The sequence below is a fragment of the Bos indicus x Bos taurus genome, chromosome 9, assembly GCF_003369695.1.
Source record: "Bos indicus x Bos taurus breed Angus x Brahman F1 hybrid chromosome 9, Bos_hybrid_MaternalHap_v2.0, whole genome shotgun sequence".
Classification (NCBI taxonomy): domain Eukaryota; kingdom Metazoa; phylum Chordata; class Mammalia; order Artiodactyla; family Bovidae; genus Bos; species Bos indicus x Bos taurus.
This window is the reverse complement of record NC_040084.1, coordinates 49,635,261-49,658,302: the sequence shown is the minus strand read 5'-3', so window position 1 is coordinate 49,658,302 and position 23,042 is coordinate 49,635,261. Positions and strand designations below refer to the sequence as shown.

The 23,042-nt window shown below is 40.1% G+C and overlaps 1 protein-coding gene across 1 annotated transcript in view; it reads right to left on the bottom strand.

Moving 5' to 3' along the window:
• Positions 1–1,192: 1,192 nt before the first annotated feature.
• The window catches only part of SIM1 (SIM bHLH transcription factor 1), a 72,082-nt gene continuing 50,232 nt past the window's right edge, over positions 1,193–23,042 (bottom strand). The window contains exons 10-11 of the mRNA XM_027551339.1: positions 7,658–8,060; positions 1,193–5,440 (exon numbers count right to left, since the gene is read on the bottom strand). Of these exons, the coding sequence (XP_027407140.1) occupies positions 4,710–5,440; positions 7,658–8,060 (1,134 nt within the window). The 3' untranslated portion in view covers positions 1,193–4,709. The remainder of the gene's footprint in view (positions 5,441–7,657; positions 8,061–23,042) is intronic.

Genomic DNA, 23,042 nt, shown 5'->3' with positions numbered 1-23,042 from the left:
TTAACTTCAAATTTACTTCAGAAAGCTATTTACAATATAAATAATTATAAATGGGAACACTTTGCAAGATATCATTGACATAGCTAATATTTTCTACTTTACATTCCAAAGTAAAAGTTCAAATTACAGACTTATACTACGATGTCACTAAAAACTATACATTGCAAGATGGTATTTGAAATATTGGCAATCAGCATCTTCTTTCACAAATATAATCCTTTTTATAGTGTGTCAGTCAAAAAACAAACAAAATATTTTATCTCTTCTTTGAAGTGCCTACTCATATGTTTTACTTTTTGAAATATTTCCCTTTGGGGAAAAATAATGGGAAAAAAAAGTTACAGTATTTCTAAAATTTTTTCCACGCCAATTTTAGTTCTTTTGAAACGTAAACACACCAGGGTTGTTGGGTGCAAATTCAAATGTGATTAAATGTGTTCCAGATCAGAAAATTAGGACAAACTCTCTACTCTATAGGCTTATGAAAGCAAAGTCCCATGCAGCAAAACTGCAATAAATAAAATGATAAAGTTTGGTATTAAATTATTAATTAGAATTTATCATGTGAACCATCAGTTTTTCAGGAGCACAGCAGAATAGAATCTTGTTACTTGTTTTACACTTGTGTTTGTGTGTATACGTATATACACATGTACTCAGCCTTTCTGCATACTGTCCTAGAGAAGGAACTCTGAGCAAACTCCTATTTGGATATGAGCACAATCTCACTTTTCAAATTCAGCATTACCCGTAGAACTGTTGTGCACAAGAAATGAGCCCCACACAAAAACTCCTCTCCCCAAGAATACTTTCTATGCATGTGTCCATAGCTGTTCTGTCATTCATCTGACATTTAGCAGGAAAATGAATGTTTTCTCTACAATGCATTTCCCAGTTAGAACTAACCAATCGATTTTGCTGTCAAATTCTTATTCACAAAACTGACACTGACATGAAAGTTGAATCACTTATTTGGAGAACCACAGGATTCACAGTTGTTATTAAATTATTCCGAAAACAAGATGCATCTTTCTGTCCTGTAATTTGAGTGAATGAAGGAACCAAATCTGGGCACTAAAACATTTTAAATCAAAAAGAGCACATGGAAATGTAAGCTCTTCCACTGGTCTAGGCAAGTGACTCCCAAATAGCCAAATTCTCAATTTTCCAAATATCAGTGTTCACTCTGTCACTTCCAAATGCTACTAGCACTAATAGAATCACACAGAATATTTTAGTAACATTCGTCTCTTGAAAGAAAGAGAGAGCCACAAAATACTATCTCTGTACTCGGTCTCCTTAGCTCTAGTGTCTTCTATCAAACGTATTTGGTCTAGGTCTTGGGGAAAAAAAATCCTCTCATTTTATTTTAAAATGTCAATGCATATTTTCCAAATGATCTTTTATTGAACTGATTCTTATCCCCCATTAAAAGAGACAAGAAAATGAAGCATATTATCCTCTTCTGGAAGAGCCCATTAAAGTCTAGTTTAAGTGGAATTCTCTGCCCAGAGGCAGCATGTGGCAGCAGGGTGTACCAAGAATTAAGAATAGTACCCAGTGGAAATATTCTAGCCCTATAAAATATAATCAAGAAAGAATAAATGAGTTTTCTGTATAAACACTGAAGGCAAATCTTTACTGCATCCTGTCTTTCATATTGAGTGTCATACCAGCCCTGTGTCATATTACCCTATATCAGGCAATTACAGTTTAGAAAAAGCCAGCCCATTATATTCAGCATACTATGTCAAAAAAACTCTGTGTAACACATCTAAATGTTGACCTGTAGTGATTGGGACATTAATATTATGCATCTAAAAATAATACGCCAAATCTGTAAATTCTCAATAATAGTTTTAACTAAAATTTCCCAAGGAAGATGGGGAAATACTCATTTATTTCTTTGGTCATACAAATCTTTAAGTTAGGTAGGCAGACAGGTAAAATGGGAAATAAAAATATTCCTACCATTATTAGAAAGCATGAGGTTTGTATCATCTAATGAATTGCCACATATGTACTAGTAACTGGATATAACACATTTTTATGAATCCCCAAAGTGATAGAAAAATCGTACTTCTCTCTCTCTTTCAACCAATTCTCAGCATTTAACAAAGTTATGAAAATCAAAATTTAAAACTAATTCCAATTTAAGTTTAGTTTTAAATGGGAACATACATATACACATATAGGTATTATGTTATAAAGCTGCTACCATAAAATTTTAGACCTGTAAATTATACAAATGGGTTATGTAAAACTGGATCAATCTAGCAAAAATTTAGTCAAGATGTAATTCAGTTAATTCTGTCTTCACTTAGCAATATTAGTTATAACCATTTTAAAGTGCATTACTCTTTCTGAGTACCCCCTATTTGTAGAGTTCATATTTTCTTTCATCAATTAACTTTCTGTCATATAAAAATCCCACTGAAATTTCTTTGACAATGTTTTCTTTCATTTCAGTTCATTTTTCCTGATTCTTGAGATTCCATTCCTTTTATATTGATAACATCTGTCCTTAGAGCACTTTTGGTAGAACATGTATCCATCAGTAACACCCACCTGTATAGATTTATTTTCCAAAATGCACCATATCCTTGAGCTATGTGTACCTTTGAACCATTTGTCCATCTACAGAATTCAACAAAAACTTTAGCATTCCTAAAACCTTACTTCATGTTGCAAATTGATCAAAAATTCAGTTTAAGTGTTGAGAGCTTGTATAGTTCAATTTTTAGTTTTTCTTATTCTTTGAACATTTTTTAAAGTATACACTGACTGTCTCATTCACTTGCACCTTTTTCATTTACAGCACAAATATTGCTGTTTAAGAACTATTTAATTTTATGTAGCCTCCTTTCTCATATACAAACAGTACTCATCTCAGATTACCATCATTCAGATTGTCACCTGCCTCTGGACTTTCAAATAACTGTGTTAAAAGATGAAGATATAGTACCAATCCCTGAGTGCTCAAAGTCATGTTCTGCCTTCAAAATGATAAGTAATTTCTTCCAATATACCCCACCCCCTTCCATATCACATGAGTTTTAGGCAAGGGACTCTTAGGAAATATTTTCTATGAAATTTCTCTAATCACTTATGTCACTTTGCTTTGATTACTAGAGAATGGTGCATTAAATAAATATTATTTATATTACTTCTCCCTCAGTTTCTACCATCTATACCTTGGCTGAACTAGAAAGTTGACTGTAGCTATAACATGTCTAAAAAAGCCCATGGACCTGCTCGAGTTTCAAAGCATCTAGACCTCTCTGCGTGCAGAAAAGCCAGAAAGATGAGCCTTGATAACTCACATCAGATAGTTATTAACTGGTTGACAAGTTCAGTTCCAATGAACCACAGAAGCTTGGAACTTAAAAGCTGCCATCCAGATAAAGAAATGGGGGCCCAGGCATGGTGAGTGCTCCCAAAATAAGTTACAGGCAGGGTCAGAGCTGGAACTCAGAGATCTCGACATCTAGTCCACATCTTCTACTGTATCCATGAACCTAAGACCAAGTTTGTTTTTGCCGTTTATAAACAATATGGAAAATGAACACTTGGCCTGCTCCTTCAGTCAGAGAACTGCTCTTGCCCTTTCAGCCACTTGTCCATCAGCCCAAGCTTTTGTCTTAGACTCTCTCCTGAGGCTTTCCACGTGTCACATTTGCACATCTGTGCATTGACATGTGTTCGAACACTTCAAACAACTATACTGCTGTCATGTAGTACTTCACTGGTTTTCCTTAGTTTTTCTGTTGGCTTTTTTTTTTTTTTTTTTTTTTCCCCACTTAGCAGCCTTTTTTCCTGGTGAGTTAGTTTGAGTTTTTATTTGGTTAGTTTTATAAGCTTCCAATATGTTGATTACATCTGCTGACACTTGTTTGTTTTGAGATATCATTTCCTTTTTCTCTGCTTCTGGTCTTGTCCATCTTTACTAACCTATTTCCAATAGGGCACCCCAGGCTTTTGATGTGTGTCCCAACACTCAGTGTTTTTACTTAGAAAAACCCCTAACGCTATGTCAATGTGATCCTGTTCTTTGTCGAACTCAAAAGTAAGGTGCAAAATCACACTTCCTGATTGCTTATAATGGATACCAGGTGAAAACTCATTCTTGTATTAGATTCAGAGCCATTTCCTTAATTTATGCCTAAATCAAATGATTTGGATGGTTGAAACCACAAAGAAAAACTAGTTTATGAGATGTATCTCCCTCTTTCTTAGTTATTTGGGAATAGAAATTTCTTTCCAATGTTCTATGTGCTAGGGTTAAGGAAAGTTACCCGCTTGGGGTGTACTTATGAAATACAGTCAGTATGTGAAGTATGTACAGCAGATTGTGGATAGTGGTCTATGTGCATGAAGTTCACTGGATCATTATAATGCATTGTCATCCATCTGTCCTTTCATGTGGTAAACAAGCTCACTTAATCTACACGGGTATTTTTCAATTAAAATTTATTCTGTTTCCCACATAAATAGAGGGGCAAATCTGTGTATTCACTTTAGCTCCATTATCTATGTATAACCCTGAATGCAGTGCTCTGTCTTTGATTTCACAAGAACATATGTCAAATACCCAGTAACTTAAATTATCCATTCTAACAATCTGCGGCATTGTAAATGCTGGTAGTGGGGCATTAAATGATAAATATGTTTCAGAGATCCTTAAAGAACAAAATATTTTAGAAAAAACATCAGCTTCCATTGGTTATTATAACAGATGTTCCCTTATGTCCTTGTGCTGGATCCGGCTGCATCCTTAGATGGGAAGTTACATCAAAGTGTGAGCCATTACAGCCCAAGGAATAGTTCCTAATGGTTTCACTGTCATATAAGTGCTCCAGGGTATATCCAGTTAATGTGTAAGCATGCTTGTCAAAATACTGCCGGTGAGAGCCAAAGCAGTTTGGAGAGATGGCAGGATGGTCTCCTGGTGTCTGATGGGGAGACATATCAGAATGTAGATAATCTTTAGCTAGGATCAAACTGGATTTGGAAATTCGATCTGAATTGGGACTACTTATCCGAGACAGTGCTGTGGGACTGTTGTCATAGTCATTTTCATGGGGGCTCAGCATCTTTCCCTCTCTCTGCTGGATGTGGTCACATGGTGAAGTGTTGGCAAGAGCTGAGCTGTGGCAGACTTCACCTGTCGGTGGGGGCTGCTGGTAGTTTGCAAAACAGAGGGAGTGTTTTTTCCCAGCTCCGTTAATGGAAGCCAGTTGGTCTGGGGGCGCTTTCCTTAGCTGCAATCTGTTCTCCTCTTCTTTAATCATTTGCTGGGTGGCTCTTATCAGAGTTTCGATTTTGCTAGGTTCATGCGGGCTACTCTGAAACTGCTCAGTGCGGTATCGGTCACCTGATTCGCTGGCAGACCCAGGGTCTGGAGAACTGACCACGCTCTCTTCATCCCAATGACCTCGCCCTAGAAACCAGAAAAAGTAAAAAAGTAAGTGGTCTTAAAATGCACCCCCAAAATTGCAAGTGAATTTTTTTTCCCTATGAGAAGGGAATGCAACCCACTCTAGTATCTCTGCCAGGAGAATTCCATGGACAGAAGAGCCTTGAGGGCTACATGGGTCGCAAAGAGTCGGACACAACTGAGCGACTTTCACTTTCACTTTTCTTTTCCCTATTAAAAGAAACCTTATATCTTTCTTTTTTAATATGTGCACCAATATTTGAAACAGACACAGGCGCACATGACAGAGTGTCAACATATTGTCCTGGAATTCATAGTTCTCAGTGGCTTTTAAGTGCAGATGAAGTTTACAACAAGTTTTCTAGAAGGTAAACTTGGTTCGTGCACTGTGAATGCCAACGAGTGAAACAGTAAAGTATGTTTATATTTGTCCATGGATGAATATCCCTGAGACCTGTCTGACTGTAAATAATAAAGAAAATGCAAAACATTTGGTTTATGTTATTTTCTAGAGAAGTATTCTGTTGATGCTTAGAAATGCTTTCAGTTAAGATTGAGGATGAGGATAATATAGTCTGGACTATTTTCTCAATTTCCACTAAATCACCTAAAATGTTAAAATTGCTATACGTATCTTAAGTAGAGTTACAAAAACCCTCTAATGTTAGTTTTTAAACTATTTGAGGGTTAAAAATATCTATACATATTCATATATGTGTATGTGTGAATGGAGATATATATATATGTGTGTATATATCATCCTCATCAAAAATATAAATATGGTCTTCCTAAATCTAGTGTTAAAAAAAAATCTCAGTTTCACACACACATAATCATATAGAAACTCTGGCATTTTAGATTGCTTCTAAAATAAAGTGAAGAATAAATAAACATTTTAAATGTTAATAATACCTATTTTGAACCAAGGAGAGAGATGGATGAAGAATGCATCCAAACCATTATTCCATAAATTAAATTATTCTCCAAAGAGTCTGAAGTCAATATAAAAAGAGAGAAGAGAAGCAGAAAGGGACCTATGAAAGCTGAAACTGCTTAATGCAGCAGAGAAGCCCAGGATCACACTAGTCATTGCTTTCCTTTTCCCTTTTCTTATTTTATATCTAATATTTCCCTCACGACCATGTAGGTTAAGCCAGGATTCTCACTTCACTTCCATTCTTTGGCAAGCAATTACCCTTTGCCCTGGGTTTCCATTCCCAGGCCACCAAACCAGAGAAATTAAAAATAAAAGCAGAAAAATAAAAAGCAAAAATGGAAACAAAGCAAACTCATTCATAGAAAACAGTCAGTGCCCAGGTGGTATTTGCAGAAGACTTTTATGGGGAGAACCACAATGTCCAGCATATTTCTCATTTGAGAGACACAGCAGGAAGAGAAATACCATGGCCATTGGATCAATCTTAGTGTCACTGCCTTTTAACGAAATGGGGAGGGGTTTCAAGACCTGTCTGGACCCAAGCTTGGACTGGACAGGATGAGGTCTCCTTGAGCAGATTACATTGAAATGGACATAGAAGAGCATTAATAACACTAAAGGTTTTAACTGCAGCGCCCATTTCTATGTGTTCACAAAGCCATGAAATAATCCCAAGGTGAAAATCCCCATGGGTTCCATATCTCACTCCATCCTCAACTCACAGAGGATACTGTGGGTTGCTGTAACCGGATGAAGGGAGCAGTTACTAGCATTTAATGCCTAGAGGACCAGGGAAGTTAAGACACCTGTGACAGTGAGTGATAGGCGATAAAACAAAGGCAGGCCTCCCCAACAGCCCCCCCACCACCAACAGTGCCCTCACTGAGAAACCCTGCTAAAGGAGCCCCAAGCTACTCCCTGTCCACATCTGAAGCCTGAGAATACAGAAGAAAGTAAAACAGAAGAAATTTAAATGCATGCATACTGCACATTAGTAGGAATAGACTTAATTCATCTTAACTTCTCTACTTTTTTTAATGTTAAAATGGGAATCATGTTTACTTGCCTGTTCAAAATAAACGGATTAAGCAAACATCAGCAAAATCAATACTCTTCAAAAGAGCGGATTTGGTTCTTAAGATCCCATTGGTTGGAGTTTCTGATTTATAAATTCCAAGGAGAAAACTCACTGGGTGGGGTTCACTCCAGGGTCCAACTTAGACTAAGATAACCCTGCCCAGAGGTGCCAGGCTGCGCGTCAGGAGTCTGGAGCTCGCCCTTACCGTGGATCCTGTGCACCGAGGCGATGTGAGGCATGCTGCTCTCATAGGCTTCTCTGCTCTCCGGGGAGGCCTTGGTCAGGGGCAAGGCTGCGCGAGAGCCCCACCAGGGCTCCCTCCCCGCCTGCGGCGCTCCCAGGAAGTACCTGCCTGCCTCACACCGGCCGCCCTCGCAGGCCTGGGTGTGGAAATGCCTCTCCTCCACCAGCCTGGAGTGGTCGAGCGCGAAGCCGTAGCAGAGGGAGCCGCGGTCCGAGAACTGCCTGTAGGCGCACGACGCGTCGTGCTGGGAGCCCGGCCGGTCCGCGGGGTCCAGGAGCTGCGGGGAGGCCGCGTCCGTCAGGGGACTGCCGCCCCACTGGCTTTCGTGATCTGATTCCGATCTTTCCGTGGGAAATCCGGAGTACTGAAACCGAGAGGACGAGAAAATAACATTTAAAAAAAAGACCCCAAGGTCTGAAAGCATCCTTAAGGTCATATTGGGCTCTAGCACCAGGCTGGGCTCCCCTGACTTGGATCACCCAAGTCAGTCATGGTACCGCGAAGAAAATCCTTTAGGCCGCTGGAAGAAGGAGAGAAAACTAATAACAAACATGGACTGAACTAAATGCCAGGCACTGCTGGATGCACTTCCCATGAATTACTCAACATAATTCTTACAAGCGCTTCAGTGAAAATATTTGTTGTTGTTTAGTTGCTAAGTTGGGTACAACTCTTTTGGGACCCCTGGACTGTAGCCCGCCAGGTTCCTCTGTCCATGGGATGCTTCAGGCAAGAACACCAGAGTGGTTTGCCACTTCCTTCTCCAGGGGATCTCCCTGACCCAGAGATGGAACCCACATTTCCTGCATTGCCAGATGGATTCTTTACAGCTGAGTCACCAGGGTATCCCAAGTGGAGATACTAGTAACCCATTAAATGGGTAGGTAAGCTAAAGCCCTAGAAGGGGAAATGACTTGCCCAAGATGACAGGATTAGCAGCTGGCAGAGCCAGAATTCAAACCCAGGTTCTCCATTGCTACACAAATGGTAGTGTCAAAAAGAGAGTCCAAGAGAGCACCATATTTTTAAAAATATTTATTTGCTTATATAATTGGCTGTGCCCCCGTGTTTGTTGTGGCAGACAGAGTTTTGGCCACTGGGACCACCAGAGGAAGTCCTGAGAGTACCATATTTTGCTCCTGTTGACTTTTCACTTTTTTTCTTACATAAAAAACAAAAGAAAAGCAAGGTTTAAGGCTTCACACTGGACTGGTAACTCTCTGAGAGTCATGCTGGATACAGGGCAAGGTAGTTAATAAATACTTAACCTAATTCAGTCTCAATGTGACTTTGGGAAAGTCTTGTCCCATATAAGTTAGCCTGTTCACTAGGATGTGTTTCTTGCTTTCTAAAGTGAAACTTCAAATATGCACAGGCTCGTCAGGATAACATAGCTGCAGGCAAGGCTGCACCTCTGTGGAATCACACTGCTCACCTGTTGCCAGAGTATTTGGTCAGGTGTTTTAAAGAAAACATAAAAGGCCAGAGGACCTCCCCAGGAGGTGAGGTTCCTCAAGGGCCATTAAAATCAGTAATATAATCATTTCTACCAGGTTTTGGTCACCTAATGCTAAACACAATTCTTGGTACCATAGAGAGATTGCTGCTGCTGCTGCTAAGTCGCTTCAGTCGTGTCCGACTCTGTGCAACCCCATAGATGGCAGCCCACCAGGCTCCCCCATTCCTGGGATTCTCCAGGCAAGAATACTAGAGTGGGTTGCCATTTCCTTCTGCAATGCATGAAAGTGAAAAGTGAAAGTGAAGTCACTCAGTCGAGTCTGACTGTTAGTGAACCCATGGACTGCAGCCTACCAGCCTCCTCCGGCCATGGGATTTTCCAGGCAAGAGTAGTGGAGTGGGGTGCCATTGCCTGCTATAATAATAGACTTTATTTATTGGGAACTTACTGTGTGCCCAGCAATATGCTAACCCTAACCACTCACAATATATTATATAAATGAATCCTTATAACCACTTGGACAGTAACATAGCTCCATTTTATAGATGAGGACACTGCATCACTGAGTTTTAATAAGATGCCACAGCCATCTCACAGTCTATCTGGTTTCAAAGCCTGCTTTTATTCTTCCATGGTAAGGAAGAGAAGAGAAAGAAAGGATTCAGTGTTAGAGAGATTACCAGAAAAGTGGCTGAAACTGCTTTATAGGTGCAGGAATCAAAATACAAGTCCAGTTTGCATTTTCTTTCTCATCCCCAAGAAGGAGGGATGGGTATGTGTGGTGGGGCGCGGGTAAGGTGGGAAGGAGGTTGAGCAGGGAGGTAGGGATGGGGGAGGCACAGGGACAGGAGAAATTCCCAGGCTCTATTGTTCTTCATGTCACACGCTAGTTGAGCAAATGTGATCCCTGATGAGGGCTTATAAGGACAAGTCAAACTCTCCCTTTTCTCCTAGGCCCACCCTGAACAGAAGAAAGAATCCCAACCCTCCCCAACTCTGTGCAAACAGGCAGCTCCACCAGGGAGATGAGGTACAGAGGTTCCTCCGGGGCTACTCCATAGCACACTGATAAATATCAGGACAGAGTTCCAGATGATTCCAGGGTTAAGATTTTTCCATGGCTATTTCTACCGTTAATTTAATTATTTTCTGAATGTACATATGGACTATTGCCATATTCCATCAGGACAAAAAAAAAAACAGAAAATTTAACTTCTTTCCTGCAGGCCTGTAGGGTGGACATATCATGGCACCCCAAACTCCGTTTCTCCTACGCACGTCCCCACCTGCCATCTGCCTTTTCTCCCCCTGAACACCAGCCTCTCATTTCACCAAGCAGGGGCTGCCACCCTCTCTCCTGACTGAGTGGGGACCAGCGTGCTATCCATTTGCCCTCTGGTAGCACCATCCACATGCTTGCTAGGAAAAATTCAAGATCATCGGTACTATTCCACACTAGGAATTGCCCAGACTCTGCTTGTTTTTATAAAAGTATAAACCAGGCCTATTTCTGAAGTGCTCCAGTCAAGACTTTTGAGCCCTGCTGAGAGGAGGAAAAGCCTTCCCTGAGTGTGTATGGGAAAGTGCTGTTGGCGCAGCAGAGAAGAACATTCTGTCCTTCGCTGATAAAGAAAATTCAACATGAGGCAACCCTGGTGTACGTGAGGTACACATTTCAAGAGCACCTGAAGAAGAATTTGACAGAGAAGCCTCTTGTCGATAATCAGGAAACCACAGCAGCGCAGGCACTGACCTTCAAGCAGGCGGGAGTTGGGTGGTTCAGTTAGACTGAGCCCTCCCACTGCTTTAGAGGGTATGGAGGAAAAGCCAAGCCATAAACCTTTGTTTTATAAGACAAGGCCTATAAACTTAAACCTGAGTGCACCATCAAAACTGGGAGCCGTGGACTTCCCTGGTGTTCAGTGGTTGAGATTCTGCATTGCCACTGCAGGGGGCACCAGTTTGATTCCTGGTGGGAAATTAAGAACCCTCATGGGACAAAAAAAAAGCCCCCCAAAACAAAAAACTGTAAGCCATGTCCGCCCTTTAAAACAGACCATACTTCATTAACACTACAACCCTGTAATTCGATCTGAAGTAGTTCAGTTGTTCATGACATGTTTAAGGAAAGAGAGAGGGCAGAAAGAGAGGCAGGCAGCCAGGCAACGTATGCCGCCTGTGAATGAGTGCTATAGATGAAGCCTCCTGGTCTCCCTGGCACCTACATTTGCTACTTAACCACATGTACAGTCACAGGCAACTGATTTAATTTCTTGGGTCCTAACAGGAAAAGCTGAACCAGGGCTGGGGCCATTTAATGGAAGAGGCCCTAGGGACAGGGAGCCAGGAGACTTGGTTCCAGATCCATTCTTGATAGTAACTCTCGGGGTGTGAATGCATGCTGAGTTGCTCCAGTTGTATCCGACTCTTTGCAACCCTATGGACTGTAGCCCACCAGGGTAACCTAGGGAAAATTTATCTTTCTTAGCCTCAGCTATAAAATGACATATCAGGTTAGGTTAGTCCTTGAACTTTTCTTCCAGCTCTAATATTCTTCATGATAAGACAATTATTTGGTATCCTTTCTAGTGTTGAAACACATGATCCCTATGCCTGTTCCTGCTCCTATTGCACTTATTTAAAGTAGATAATTAGAACTATAATACAAGTCCAAGAATTTTTATTTTCATGGTTATAAGAAGAAGGCTATTATGTCAGTCATAATTTTGCTCTAATGTTAATCCCCCCCCCCAAGTATCTCATAACACAAATTTTATAGGTATTATGAGGACTTTTGGTCAATAAATCATTCTATTCTAGAGGCTTCTGAGTAGGAAGGATAATAGCATCCATTTGAATCTGCATCTCTTCACACATCCTCCCCCAAGAAACCATAAAGTTATCAAAGAGCACAAATTAAACCTCACATGACCTATCCTATCAGCATTACTAGGAGGCAAGGAATACGCCAAATTTCAAATTTCTTATAAGTAAAAAAAAGAAAGTCCAGCAGCAGTTGCTATGAGCCTGTGGGTACAGAGAGTAAGGTACAGAGTGGTTTAAGAAACTATGTGAAAAAAAAAGAGAGAGAGAGAGAGTGGGGAGAGAGAGAAAGGGATTGAGGACATAGGCAAAATGAAGAAAATTATCCTTAGGAAGAAAGAGCTCAATCAACGCCAAAATATGAACACAAGTCAATATTTAGTAGCTCATAGCACTGACCACAGGTAAGGAACTCAAAATCAAGCAAAATCCAGAACTCCCAAACTCAACAATAAAACACTAAAATGTGTGAAAGACATGAAGAGACATTTCACTCAGTAGATAAAGAGATGACAAAACATGATGGAAAATTCAAACAACTAAGAAATATTATCACATACCTATTAGAATGGCTAAAATAAAAAAATAGTGACAATACCAAATGACAATACAAAGATGAAGGAAAACTGGCTCACTCATGCAATGCTGATAGGAATGTAAAATGATATAGCCCTTCTGGAAAAGAGCTTAGAAGTTTCTAAAAAGCCTAAATGTGCAACTGCTATATGCAAAACTGGACACTTTTTCCAGATAAATGAAAATTATATTCATTTAAAAATCAATACATGAATGCTTATAGCAGCATTTTTTCCCACTTCCAGGTCCTCTGTAACCATTCTTTTTCTTTTTAAAATTATTTTTAATTGTGGTAAAATACACATAAGAGATACCCCATGTCCAAGGGAAGAGAAGCCCTAGCAAGATGGTAGATGCAGGAGCAGTGGCTGCGCAGTGCTCGAGCAACTGTGAGGAGATGCCCCACGTCCAGGAACAAAGGAGAAGCCCCAGCAAGATGGTAGGAGGGGCAAAATCACATTTAGAATCAAACCCCATTCCTGCCAGAAATGCTCAGAGGGCTCAAACAAACCTTGTGTACACCAGAACACAGAGACCCCACAGAGACTAAGACAGAACTGTGTTTGAGCATCTCCTGTAGAGGTACGGGTCAGCAGTGGACTGCTTCAGGGGCAGGGGCTCTGGGTGCAGCAGACCTGGGTACGGCATAAGCCTTCTTGGAGGAGGTCGCCATTAACCCCACCATAGAGCCACCAGAACTTACACAGGACTGGGAAACAAACTCTTGGTGGGCACAAACAGAACCTTGTGTACACCAGGACCCAGGAGAAAGGAGCAGTGACCCGACAAGAGACTGACTCAGACTTGCCCGTAAGTGTCCAGGAGACTCCGGCAGAGGTGTGGGTTGGTGGTGGCCGGCTGCAGGGCTTGGGGCACAGAGTGTAGCAGTGCATGCATGGGACCTTTTGAAGGAGGTCCCCATTATTTTCATTACACCTCCACCATAGTTAGGCCCCAGGTAAATAACAGGGATGGAACACAGCCCCACCCATCAACAGAAAATTAAAGATTTACTGAACATGACCCTGCCCATCAGAACAAGACTCAGTTTCCCCTTCAGTCAGTCTCTCCCATCAGGAAGCTTCCATAAGCCTCTTATCCTTCTCCATTGGAGGCAGACAGACTGAAAACCACTATCACTGGAAACTAACCAAACTGATCACATGGACCACAGCCTTGTCTAACTCAATGAAACTATGAGCCTTGCCGTGTAGGGCCACCCAAGACGGACAGGTCATGGTGGAGAGTTCTGACAAAATGTGGTTCATTGGAGAAGGGAATGGCAAGCCACTTCATTATTCTTGCCTTGAGAACCCTAGGAACAATATGAAAAGGCAAAAAGATAGGACACTGAAAGATGAACTCCCCAGGTTGGTAGGTGCGCATGATATTACTGGAGATCAGTGGAGAAATAACTCCAGAAAGAATGAAGAGACCAAGCCAAAGCAAAAACAACACCCAGTTGTGGGTGTGACTAGTGATGGAAGTAAAGTCGATGCTGTAAAGAGCAATGTTGCATAGAAACCTGGACTGTTAGGTCCATAAATCAAGGCAAACTGGAAGTGGTCAAGTAGGAGATGGCATGGGTGTACATCCACATTTTAGGAATCAGTGAACTAAAATAGACTGGAATGGGTGAATGTAACTCAGATGACCATTATATCTACTACTGTGGGCAAGAATCACTTAGAAGAAATGGAGTAGCCATCACAGTCAACAAGAGTCTGAAATGCATGACTTGGATGCAATCTCAAAAACAACAGAATGATCTGTTTGTTTCCAAGGCAAACCATTCAATATCACAGTGATCCAAGTCTATGCCCTGACCACTAATGCTGAAGAAGCTGAAGTTGAACGGTTCTATGAAGACCTACAAGACCTTCTAGAACGAACACCCAAAAAAGATGTCCTTTTCATTATAGGGGACTGGAATGCAAAAGTAGGAAGTCAAGAAACACCTGGAGTAACAGGCAAATTTGGCCCTTGAGTACGGAATGAACCAGGGCACAGACTAATAGAGTTTTGCCAAGAGAATGCACTGGTCATAGCAAACACCCTCTTCCAACAACAAAGAGAAGACTCTACACATGGACATCAACAGATGGTCAACACTGAAATCAGATTGATTATATTCTTTGCAGCCAAAGATGGATAAGCTCTATACAGTCAGCAAAAACAAGACCGGGAGCTGACTGTGGCTCAGACCATGAACTCCTTATTGCCAAATTCAGACTGAAATTGAAGAAAGTAGGGAAAACCACTAGACCACTCAGGTATGGCCTAAATCAAATCCCCTACAATTATACAGTGGAAGTGAGAAATGGGATTAGATCTGAAAGACAGAGTGCATGAAGAATTATGGACAGAGGTTCACAACATTGTCCAGGAGGCAGATATCAAGACCATCCCCAAGGAAAAGAAATGCAAAAAGGCAAAATGGTTGTCAGAGGAGGCCTTACAAATAGCTGTGAGAAGAAGAGAAATGAAAAGCAAAGGAGAAAAGGAAAGATATAGCCATTTGAATGCAGAGTTCCAAAGAATAGCATAAAGATAAGAAAGCCTTCCTCACTGATCAATGCAAGAAATAGAAGAAAACAATAGAATGGGAAAGTCTAGAGATCTCTTCAAGAAAATTAGAGACACCAAGGGAACATTTTATGAAAAGATGGGCTCAATAAAGGACAGAAATTGTATGGAAGGCAATGGCATTCCACTCCAGCACTCTTGCCCGGAAAATCCCATGGACAGAGGAGCCTGGTGGGCCGCAGTCCATGGGGTCGCTAAGAGTCGGACACGACTGAGCGACTTCACTTTCACTTTTCACTTTCATGCCTTGGAGAAGGAAATGGCAACCCACTCCAGTGTTCTTGCCTGGAGAGTCCCAGGGATGGAGAAGCCTGGTGGGCTGCCATCTATGGGCTCGCGCAGAGTCGGACATGACTGAAGCGACTTAGCACCAACAGAAGCAGAAGATATTAAGAAGAGGTGGCAAGAATACACAGAAGAACTATACAAAAAAGATCTTCATGATCCAGATAATCACAGTGGTGTGATCACCAACCTAGAGCCAGACATCCTGTAATGCAAAGTCAAGTGGGCCTTAGGAAACCCACTTGAACTATGAACAAAGCTAGTGGAGGTGATGGAATTCCAGTTGAGCTATTTCAATTCATAAAAGTTGATGCTATGAAAGTGCTGCACTCAATATGCCAGCAGATTTGGAAAACTCAGGAGTGTCCACAGGACTAGAAAAGGTAATACAAAAGAAAGGCAATACCAAAGATTATTGCAACTACTACACAACTGCACTCATCTCACACGCTAGTAAATTAATGTTCAAAAGTCTCCAAGCCAGACTTCAACAGTACTTGAACCATGAACTTCCAGATGTTCAAGTTTAGAAAAAGCAGAGGAACCAGAGATGAAATTGCCAACATCCTTTGGATCATCAAAAAAGCAAGAAAGTTCCAGAAAAATATCTACTTCTGCTTTATTGACTATGTCAAAAGCTTTGGCTGGGTGGACCACAACAAACTCTGGAAAATTCTTAAAAAGATGGGAATACCAGACTACCTGACCTGCCTCTTGAGAAATCTGTATGCAGGTCAAGAAGCAACAGTTAGAACTGGAGATGAAACAACAGACTGGTTCCAAATAGGGAAAAAAGTATGTCAAGGCTGTATATTGTCACCCTGCTTATTTAACTTATATGCAGAGTACATCATGAGAAACGCTGGGCTGGATGAAGCACAAGCTGGAGTCAAGATTGCCGGGAGAAATATCAATAACCTCAGATATGCAGATGACACCACCCTTATGGCAGAAAGTGAAGAACTAAAGAGCCTCTTGATGAAAGTGAAAGAGGAGAGTGAAAAAGTTGGCTTAAAACTCAACATTCAGAAAACTAAGATCATGCCATCTGGTCCCATCACTTCATGGCAAATAGATGGAGAAACAGTGGAAACAGTGACAGACTTTATTTTGGGGTGCTCCAAAATCACTGAAGATGGTGACTGCAGCCATGAAATTAAAAGACGCTTTCTCCTTGGAAGGAAAGTTATGACCAACCTAGAGAGCATATTAAAAAGCAGAGACATTATTTTGCCAACAAAGGTCCATCTAGTCAAAGCTATGTTTTTTCCAGTAGTCGTGTATGGATGTTAGAGTTGGAGTAAAAAGAAAGTTGAGTACTGAAGAATTGATGCTTTTCAACTGTGATGTTAGAGAAGACTCTTGAGAGTACCTTGGACAGCAAGGAGATCCAACCAATCCATCCTAAAGGAGATCAGTCCTGGGTGTTCATTGGAAGGACTGATACTGAAGCTGAACCTCCAATACTTTGGCCACCTGATGCAAAGAACTGACCCATTGGAAAAGACCCTGATGCTGGGAAGGATTGAAGGCAGGAGAAGAAGGGGATGACAGAGGATGAAATGGCATCACTGACTCAATGGACATGAGTTTGAGTAAACTCCGGGAGTTGGTGATGGACAGGGAGTCTTAATTGCAGCACGTGGGATCTAGTTCCCTGACCAGGGTCATTCATACCTGAGGCCCCTGTCACTGGGAGCTCAGAGTCTTAGTCACTGGACCACCAGGGAAGTCCCTGAGATACCATTTCTTAACCATTAGATTATCACACATTCAAAAGCTTGAGAATACTTTGCTTGGCAGAGTGTGGGCAAACAGGTACTCTGTCCCACCCACAGCTCATGGAAATGCAGACTGATAACAGCCTCTATGGAAGGGAATTTGGCAGCAGTTAACAAAAACTGAAATTCTGCATTGCTAAGAAGCCACTACACCAAGCAATATATTGATACACTGAGTAGTAAGGTATAGGTAAAGAGGTATTATACATGGAACCTACTCTAAGCTGGTTCAGAAAAAATAAAAAATGAGGGCAGATGGGAAAAGAGAAAGAGAATATGACAAAGCAAAAATGGCAAAATGTTAAGCTGTAGTGAACCTAGGTTTATTAGGCAGAAATACTTTACTGTCCTTGCAACTTTTCTTTATGTATGAAATCATTTCAAAGTTAAGATGTTGTGTTTCATTTCTGTTTGTTGGTTTTTTGGCCCCACCATGTGGCTTGCAGGATCTTAGTTCCTTGACCAGGGATCAAACCAGAGCCCCTGAAGTGAAAGAATGAAGTCCTAACCACTAGACTATCAGGGAATTTCCTCAACATAAGTATTTTAAAATAAGAAAATCCTATATAGCAAAATATTTCATTTTTATAGAATGATTAGAGATAAGACTATTTGTTTTAAACTTTTTTTTCTGAAGAAATAGACATGCTCTGATAAAGCTATAATTTAATTAAATATCTTTGTTTTTATTACTGATGATTAATATTTTGTGCATAAAAATATTATTTTAAGTTATGAATTAGGGAGTCCAGTAGAAACAGCATTCAGATCTGAATTCAAATATGGGTGGACCCTGATCTACTATCATCCAACATGACTTGTTCTGAAGATCACCTCCTGTGGGCTTTGACTTTTCCATCTGCAGAACAGGAAGAGACTGCCTGCATTATACCATCGCAGGGAAGATCAAGTAAATAACATGCATCGAAATACTCTTAAAATGCAAATGTTACAGATATATATGTAACATGTAAATTAGAGGTCCCCAACCACTGGGGCCACAGATCAGTAGTGGTCCTTGGCCGGTTAGGAACCAGGCTGCACAACAGGAGGTGAGCGGCAGGCACAATAAATGCAATACACTTAAATTATTCTGAAACCATCCCCCACTCCACCCCGGGTCTGTGGAAAGACTGTCTTTCATGAAACTGGTCTCTGGTGCCAAAAAGGTTGGGGACCTAAAGGTCCTTAATCAATGATTTTCTTTTCAGTAGAGGAATAGTTATACCACAATCTTGTAAAAATGATTTTTTTCCCTAGATTATATCATCTAAAGGTCATATTTTCAGTTCCATCCTATAGGCATGTCAGAGATAAAACACATAGGTTAAAGAATAAAGAAATCAACATCTCTTTTGGAGAAAACATCTCTTGTACACTGCTGGTGAGAATGTAAATAGGTACAGCCACTATGGAAAATCATAGGGAGGTTCCTCAAAAAATGAAAAATAGAACTACCATATGATCTAGCAATTCCACTCCTGGGTATACATCTGGAAAAAATAAAAACTCTAATTCGAAGAGATACACCTCAGTGTTCATGGCAGTGTTATTTACAACAGCCAGGATGTGGAAACAACCCAAGTGCCCATCAACAGATGACTGGTTTAAGAAGATGTGGTGTATATTTACAATGCAATATTAGCCATAAAAAATCATGAAATATTGTCATTTGCAGCAACATGGGTGGACCTAGAAAATACCTACCGAGTGGAGTACATCAGACAGAAAGAGACAAGTATTATGTGCTATTACCTATATGTGGGATCTAAAAAGTAATGCAAATAAATCTATACACAAAACAAAAACAGATTCACTGACATAGAAAACAAACGGGGTTACCAAAGGGCAAAGGGAGGGGGGAGGGATAAATTAGGAGTATGAAATTAACAGATACAAACTACTATACATAAAATAGATAAGAAATAAGGATTTACTGTAAGGCACAGGGAACTATATTCAATATCTTATAATAAACTATAATGGAAATAATCTGAAATACATGTATATATAACAATCACAGTCGCTATACATCTGAAACCAACATAATATTGTGAATCAACGATCAGATCAGATCAAATATACTTCAGTATAAAAATTTTAAAAAAGAAATCAACATCCCAGACGCAAAAAGAAATCAGGTGACTGGCCAATCACCTAAACAGTATGGCCTTTTCTTCCAAATGCTCTGATTTTCAAGGCTCAAATGCCCTTTGGTACCAATGATTCTTATCACTTAACTTTAACAGAAAGCCCACAGATCTGTTTCAAAGGAGGGGAGAGGACACTTAATGATCGATTAGCCAGCGCCTGTGGATGGTTCTCCCAGCAATTGTTGATATCTAGATCATTTTTAGGTAAAAAAAAAAAAAATCACAGTTTAGAACCTATAGAATCTGCTCTTCTTCTTTTGAAAAGGTAATGACACTTTCTCCTCTGTTTAAAGATAAGAAACGGAATGATTCGATTCCCTATTTTAATTAGATTTTATCAACAATGAAAGAAAGTTTCAGTTCAGTCCAGTTGCTCAGTCGTGTCCAACTCTGCGACCCCATGAATCACAGCATGCCAGGCCTCCCTGTCCATCACCAACTCCCGGTGGTGAATTTTGCAGAAACCTCTGTTTTTCCTTCTTAGAAAATTTATTATTATGAATACTCTGCACCTTAATTTACCCCTATTTCTTATTTAAAATTTAATTTTCAAAACAGGCTTTCATGTTGGTAAATTTAAAAAATGAGTCAGATGTAGGATGCCCTGGTTCTAATAAACTTGAAACCACATGTCACCCACCAAAGGTGGGCTAACATCGACCAGCAAAGAGCTTGGATGCCTGCCAGCAATGGATGTCAGATGCCAGTCACAGCCCCCAGCTTTCCTCTGAGACTCAGGGCTCGTGAAAGAATCATTCCTTCTAAAAGAGACTGACACTTCATCCAGTTAAAAATCTGAGCCATCAGCTGGGGTTTTATATGCATTCAATGGAAACTATTTACAACAATTTACTCTATGATTCATTCTGATATTTACTGAACATCTAATATTGGCAAGGCCGTATGCCAAGTGATTTGAGAAATGCAGCTCCATCTTCAAGGTGTTCATATTAGAAGCAGTATAAATAATGCACAAGACATAACTTTAATACAAGTTCAAAAATGGCAAGGGCTGAACAAAGAGAAAAGCAATGTAGTTAAGGAGTTCAAAGAAGGGAGCTCTTACTCTCTATTAACACTGTAGCTACTTGGGAAGGGAAAATGAACTAATGACTAAGAGGCAGTTTACCATATCATTTGCATATGCTAATACCCACCACACAGCAACCCATCACACTACCTTTATCAAATACTTGCTTTGCTCTGGTCACTGTACTGAGATCCCACAGACAATATCTTATTAAATGCTCACAACATCTTAAAAGTATCATTAATCCCTTTACTGATGCAACAAATGAAGCAAAAACAAAAAACCTAAACTGCCCAAGTTCACATGAGTATGATATTTAAGAGGAGAGATGCAATTCCAGAGTCTTTGCTCTTTCCAGAATCCTGGACTCATCTAGACTTAGGTACCTAGCTAACAAAAACAGCAGTGTCCCACCCTGTATGCAGCAGTAATGGATCCCAGGTCCCCAAGCATGTTCTTACAAAGGGAGCTTTCTCCAACCTCTACATTCCAGTAGACCATCTCCACACAGCCTCGGTGACGTCCTCTTAGTACTGAAGCACTCTTCCACAACAGTTACAGCACAGATATTCCCCTTTTGATAACAGTCATGAGAGTCTCTCCTGCCTCAACAGCATGTTCCAGACAGGTGCTCTGCATTCATCTGGATGTGGCAGCAACAAGGCAACTCAGGAAAAATGCCAGATGTTCCAACGATAGATGTTATCATTATCTATTTTTATTCTGGCAGCTCACTGAGGTTTTTTTAAATATCATTTTTAGCTGTAAAATATATAGAGAGACCCTCTTATGGTAAAGTCCTGTTTTCTATGAAAAACTTTCACTCTATCAGGCATGAACAGCTTTCCTCTTGATTTGTGTCTGAACCATGAGAAAAAAACATCACAGATGCAGACTGCATTGTACTAAGAACATATGCATGCTTTTAAATCACTTTTATCTTACTTTTTACTAATGTAACCCTGAAACATAAAATATGTCCTTTTTTTTTTTTCATTCACTGTTATGGGAAGAACAGATGGTAAAAGGGTTAGATTAAAGTAATACAGCATGTCCATTAAAATAGCCCCCACTGCTGGGGGTGCTTCCCTCAAACAGGAGTTGTGTTTGCTATGAAGAACGCCTTTGGTTTATACACGTTGGAAATTGCTGGGGGTTTTGTCAAGGATAAACATAAGCGTAAGAGAAAAACTAGTGTCAAAATCAAATGCATTTTAAGATGACAACTATGCAAGTTATTTTGCTAATCTGAAGGGCTGACTGAAAACATTTGCCTGTGAAAATGTAACTGAATAGCAGTCAAATAATAAAGTCAATTTCTAACATGAAAAACTTTACTACCTAGAAATTGTAAATAAATGGAACTGCAAAGAAGATATCAAGAAGACATTATTTGTTTCATTCCTGCACTCCTATTAATGGTAGATAGAAATTTTTGCTTTTACTTCATGTGTAATTTATTGTCTAATTAATCAACAGCAAGAATAATTCAGGAACATTCAGGAACATAATTCAGGAACATACATTAAAAAAGGCTAACTATAACATGATTTCTACATAAGTCTCGCACATGTTTAGCATTGGAAAAGCATCCTCATGAAATTTTAAATGAAATTCTGTTTAATTACATACAACTTCAAAAGAGTTAAGCTTAAGGAAACCTTCAAGGAAATTAGAGAATGCATTTTAAAAGAAAAAAAAGTCAATCTTGAGTCACATTCCAGAGTCAAGGATGACTCCACTAGAGGAACTACACAAAAAATATTTCTGCTTAAACTATAATTAAAAAGCAAATACTGATTCAAAGTTTAATCATTAAGCATTTTAAATACTTAGGCCATTTCTCCCTTCATTTTAGAAAATGGTATAAATCGTCATCTTCAATCAGATGAAGATGACAGTTTTAAAGAATGGGTTCACAAGACTTTTCACTTATTATTTTTATGATCTGCTTCACTCATAGTATATAATCTGTGGTTTTTGTGACATATTTAGCTTTAACCCACATTTTAGTTATTTTTAGTTCAAAGAATCTTTTGGTGAGAAATCTTTCATACCTGTAAGTTCCTGATAAATTTCATGAAGTAGAAACATGGGAAGTTTTTTTATGTACCTCAAATGTGGTTTGAAATGTCATAGGCCTTCTCTTAATCCACCCCCCACAGTTACAAAAATGTCGCTGGGATCTGGTTCAGTCATTTTTCTCACAGAAAAGTAAGTACAGTCGACATCTCATTAGCGGTCAGGGTGACGTGCAGCTGGAACCAGCACTCGGAACCAGAGGCTGGGTTTTCTCCAGGAATCCCCTAGACAGTTCCATATGGAGAGAGCTGTTCCCAACCATGAAATCCACAGTCCACATCCGTCTATAAATCCAAAGGTAAAGTCCCAAAGGCTGGCAGGTATCTTCACTGCACTGAAGATTTTAAACAGGTAATAAACATTTAATTAGGCCCTTTAATGTCCTGGCACACACAGCTGTAAATGATCAAGGAGATCTCAACTTTGCATTGATAATACAGAAGTGGCTCTAGCCCATTGGATAAATCCTGGGTTTCCAGGACCAGTAGCACTAGTTTTAATGGTAATCTTCTTCTCTGATGGGCTTTGAGCATGAGCCAGAACTACTTCCATCTTTTCACTGATACTGTGA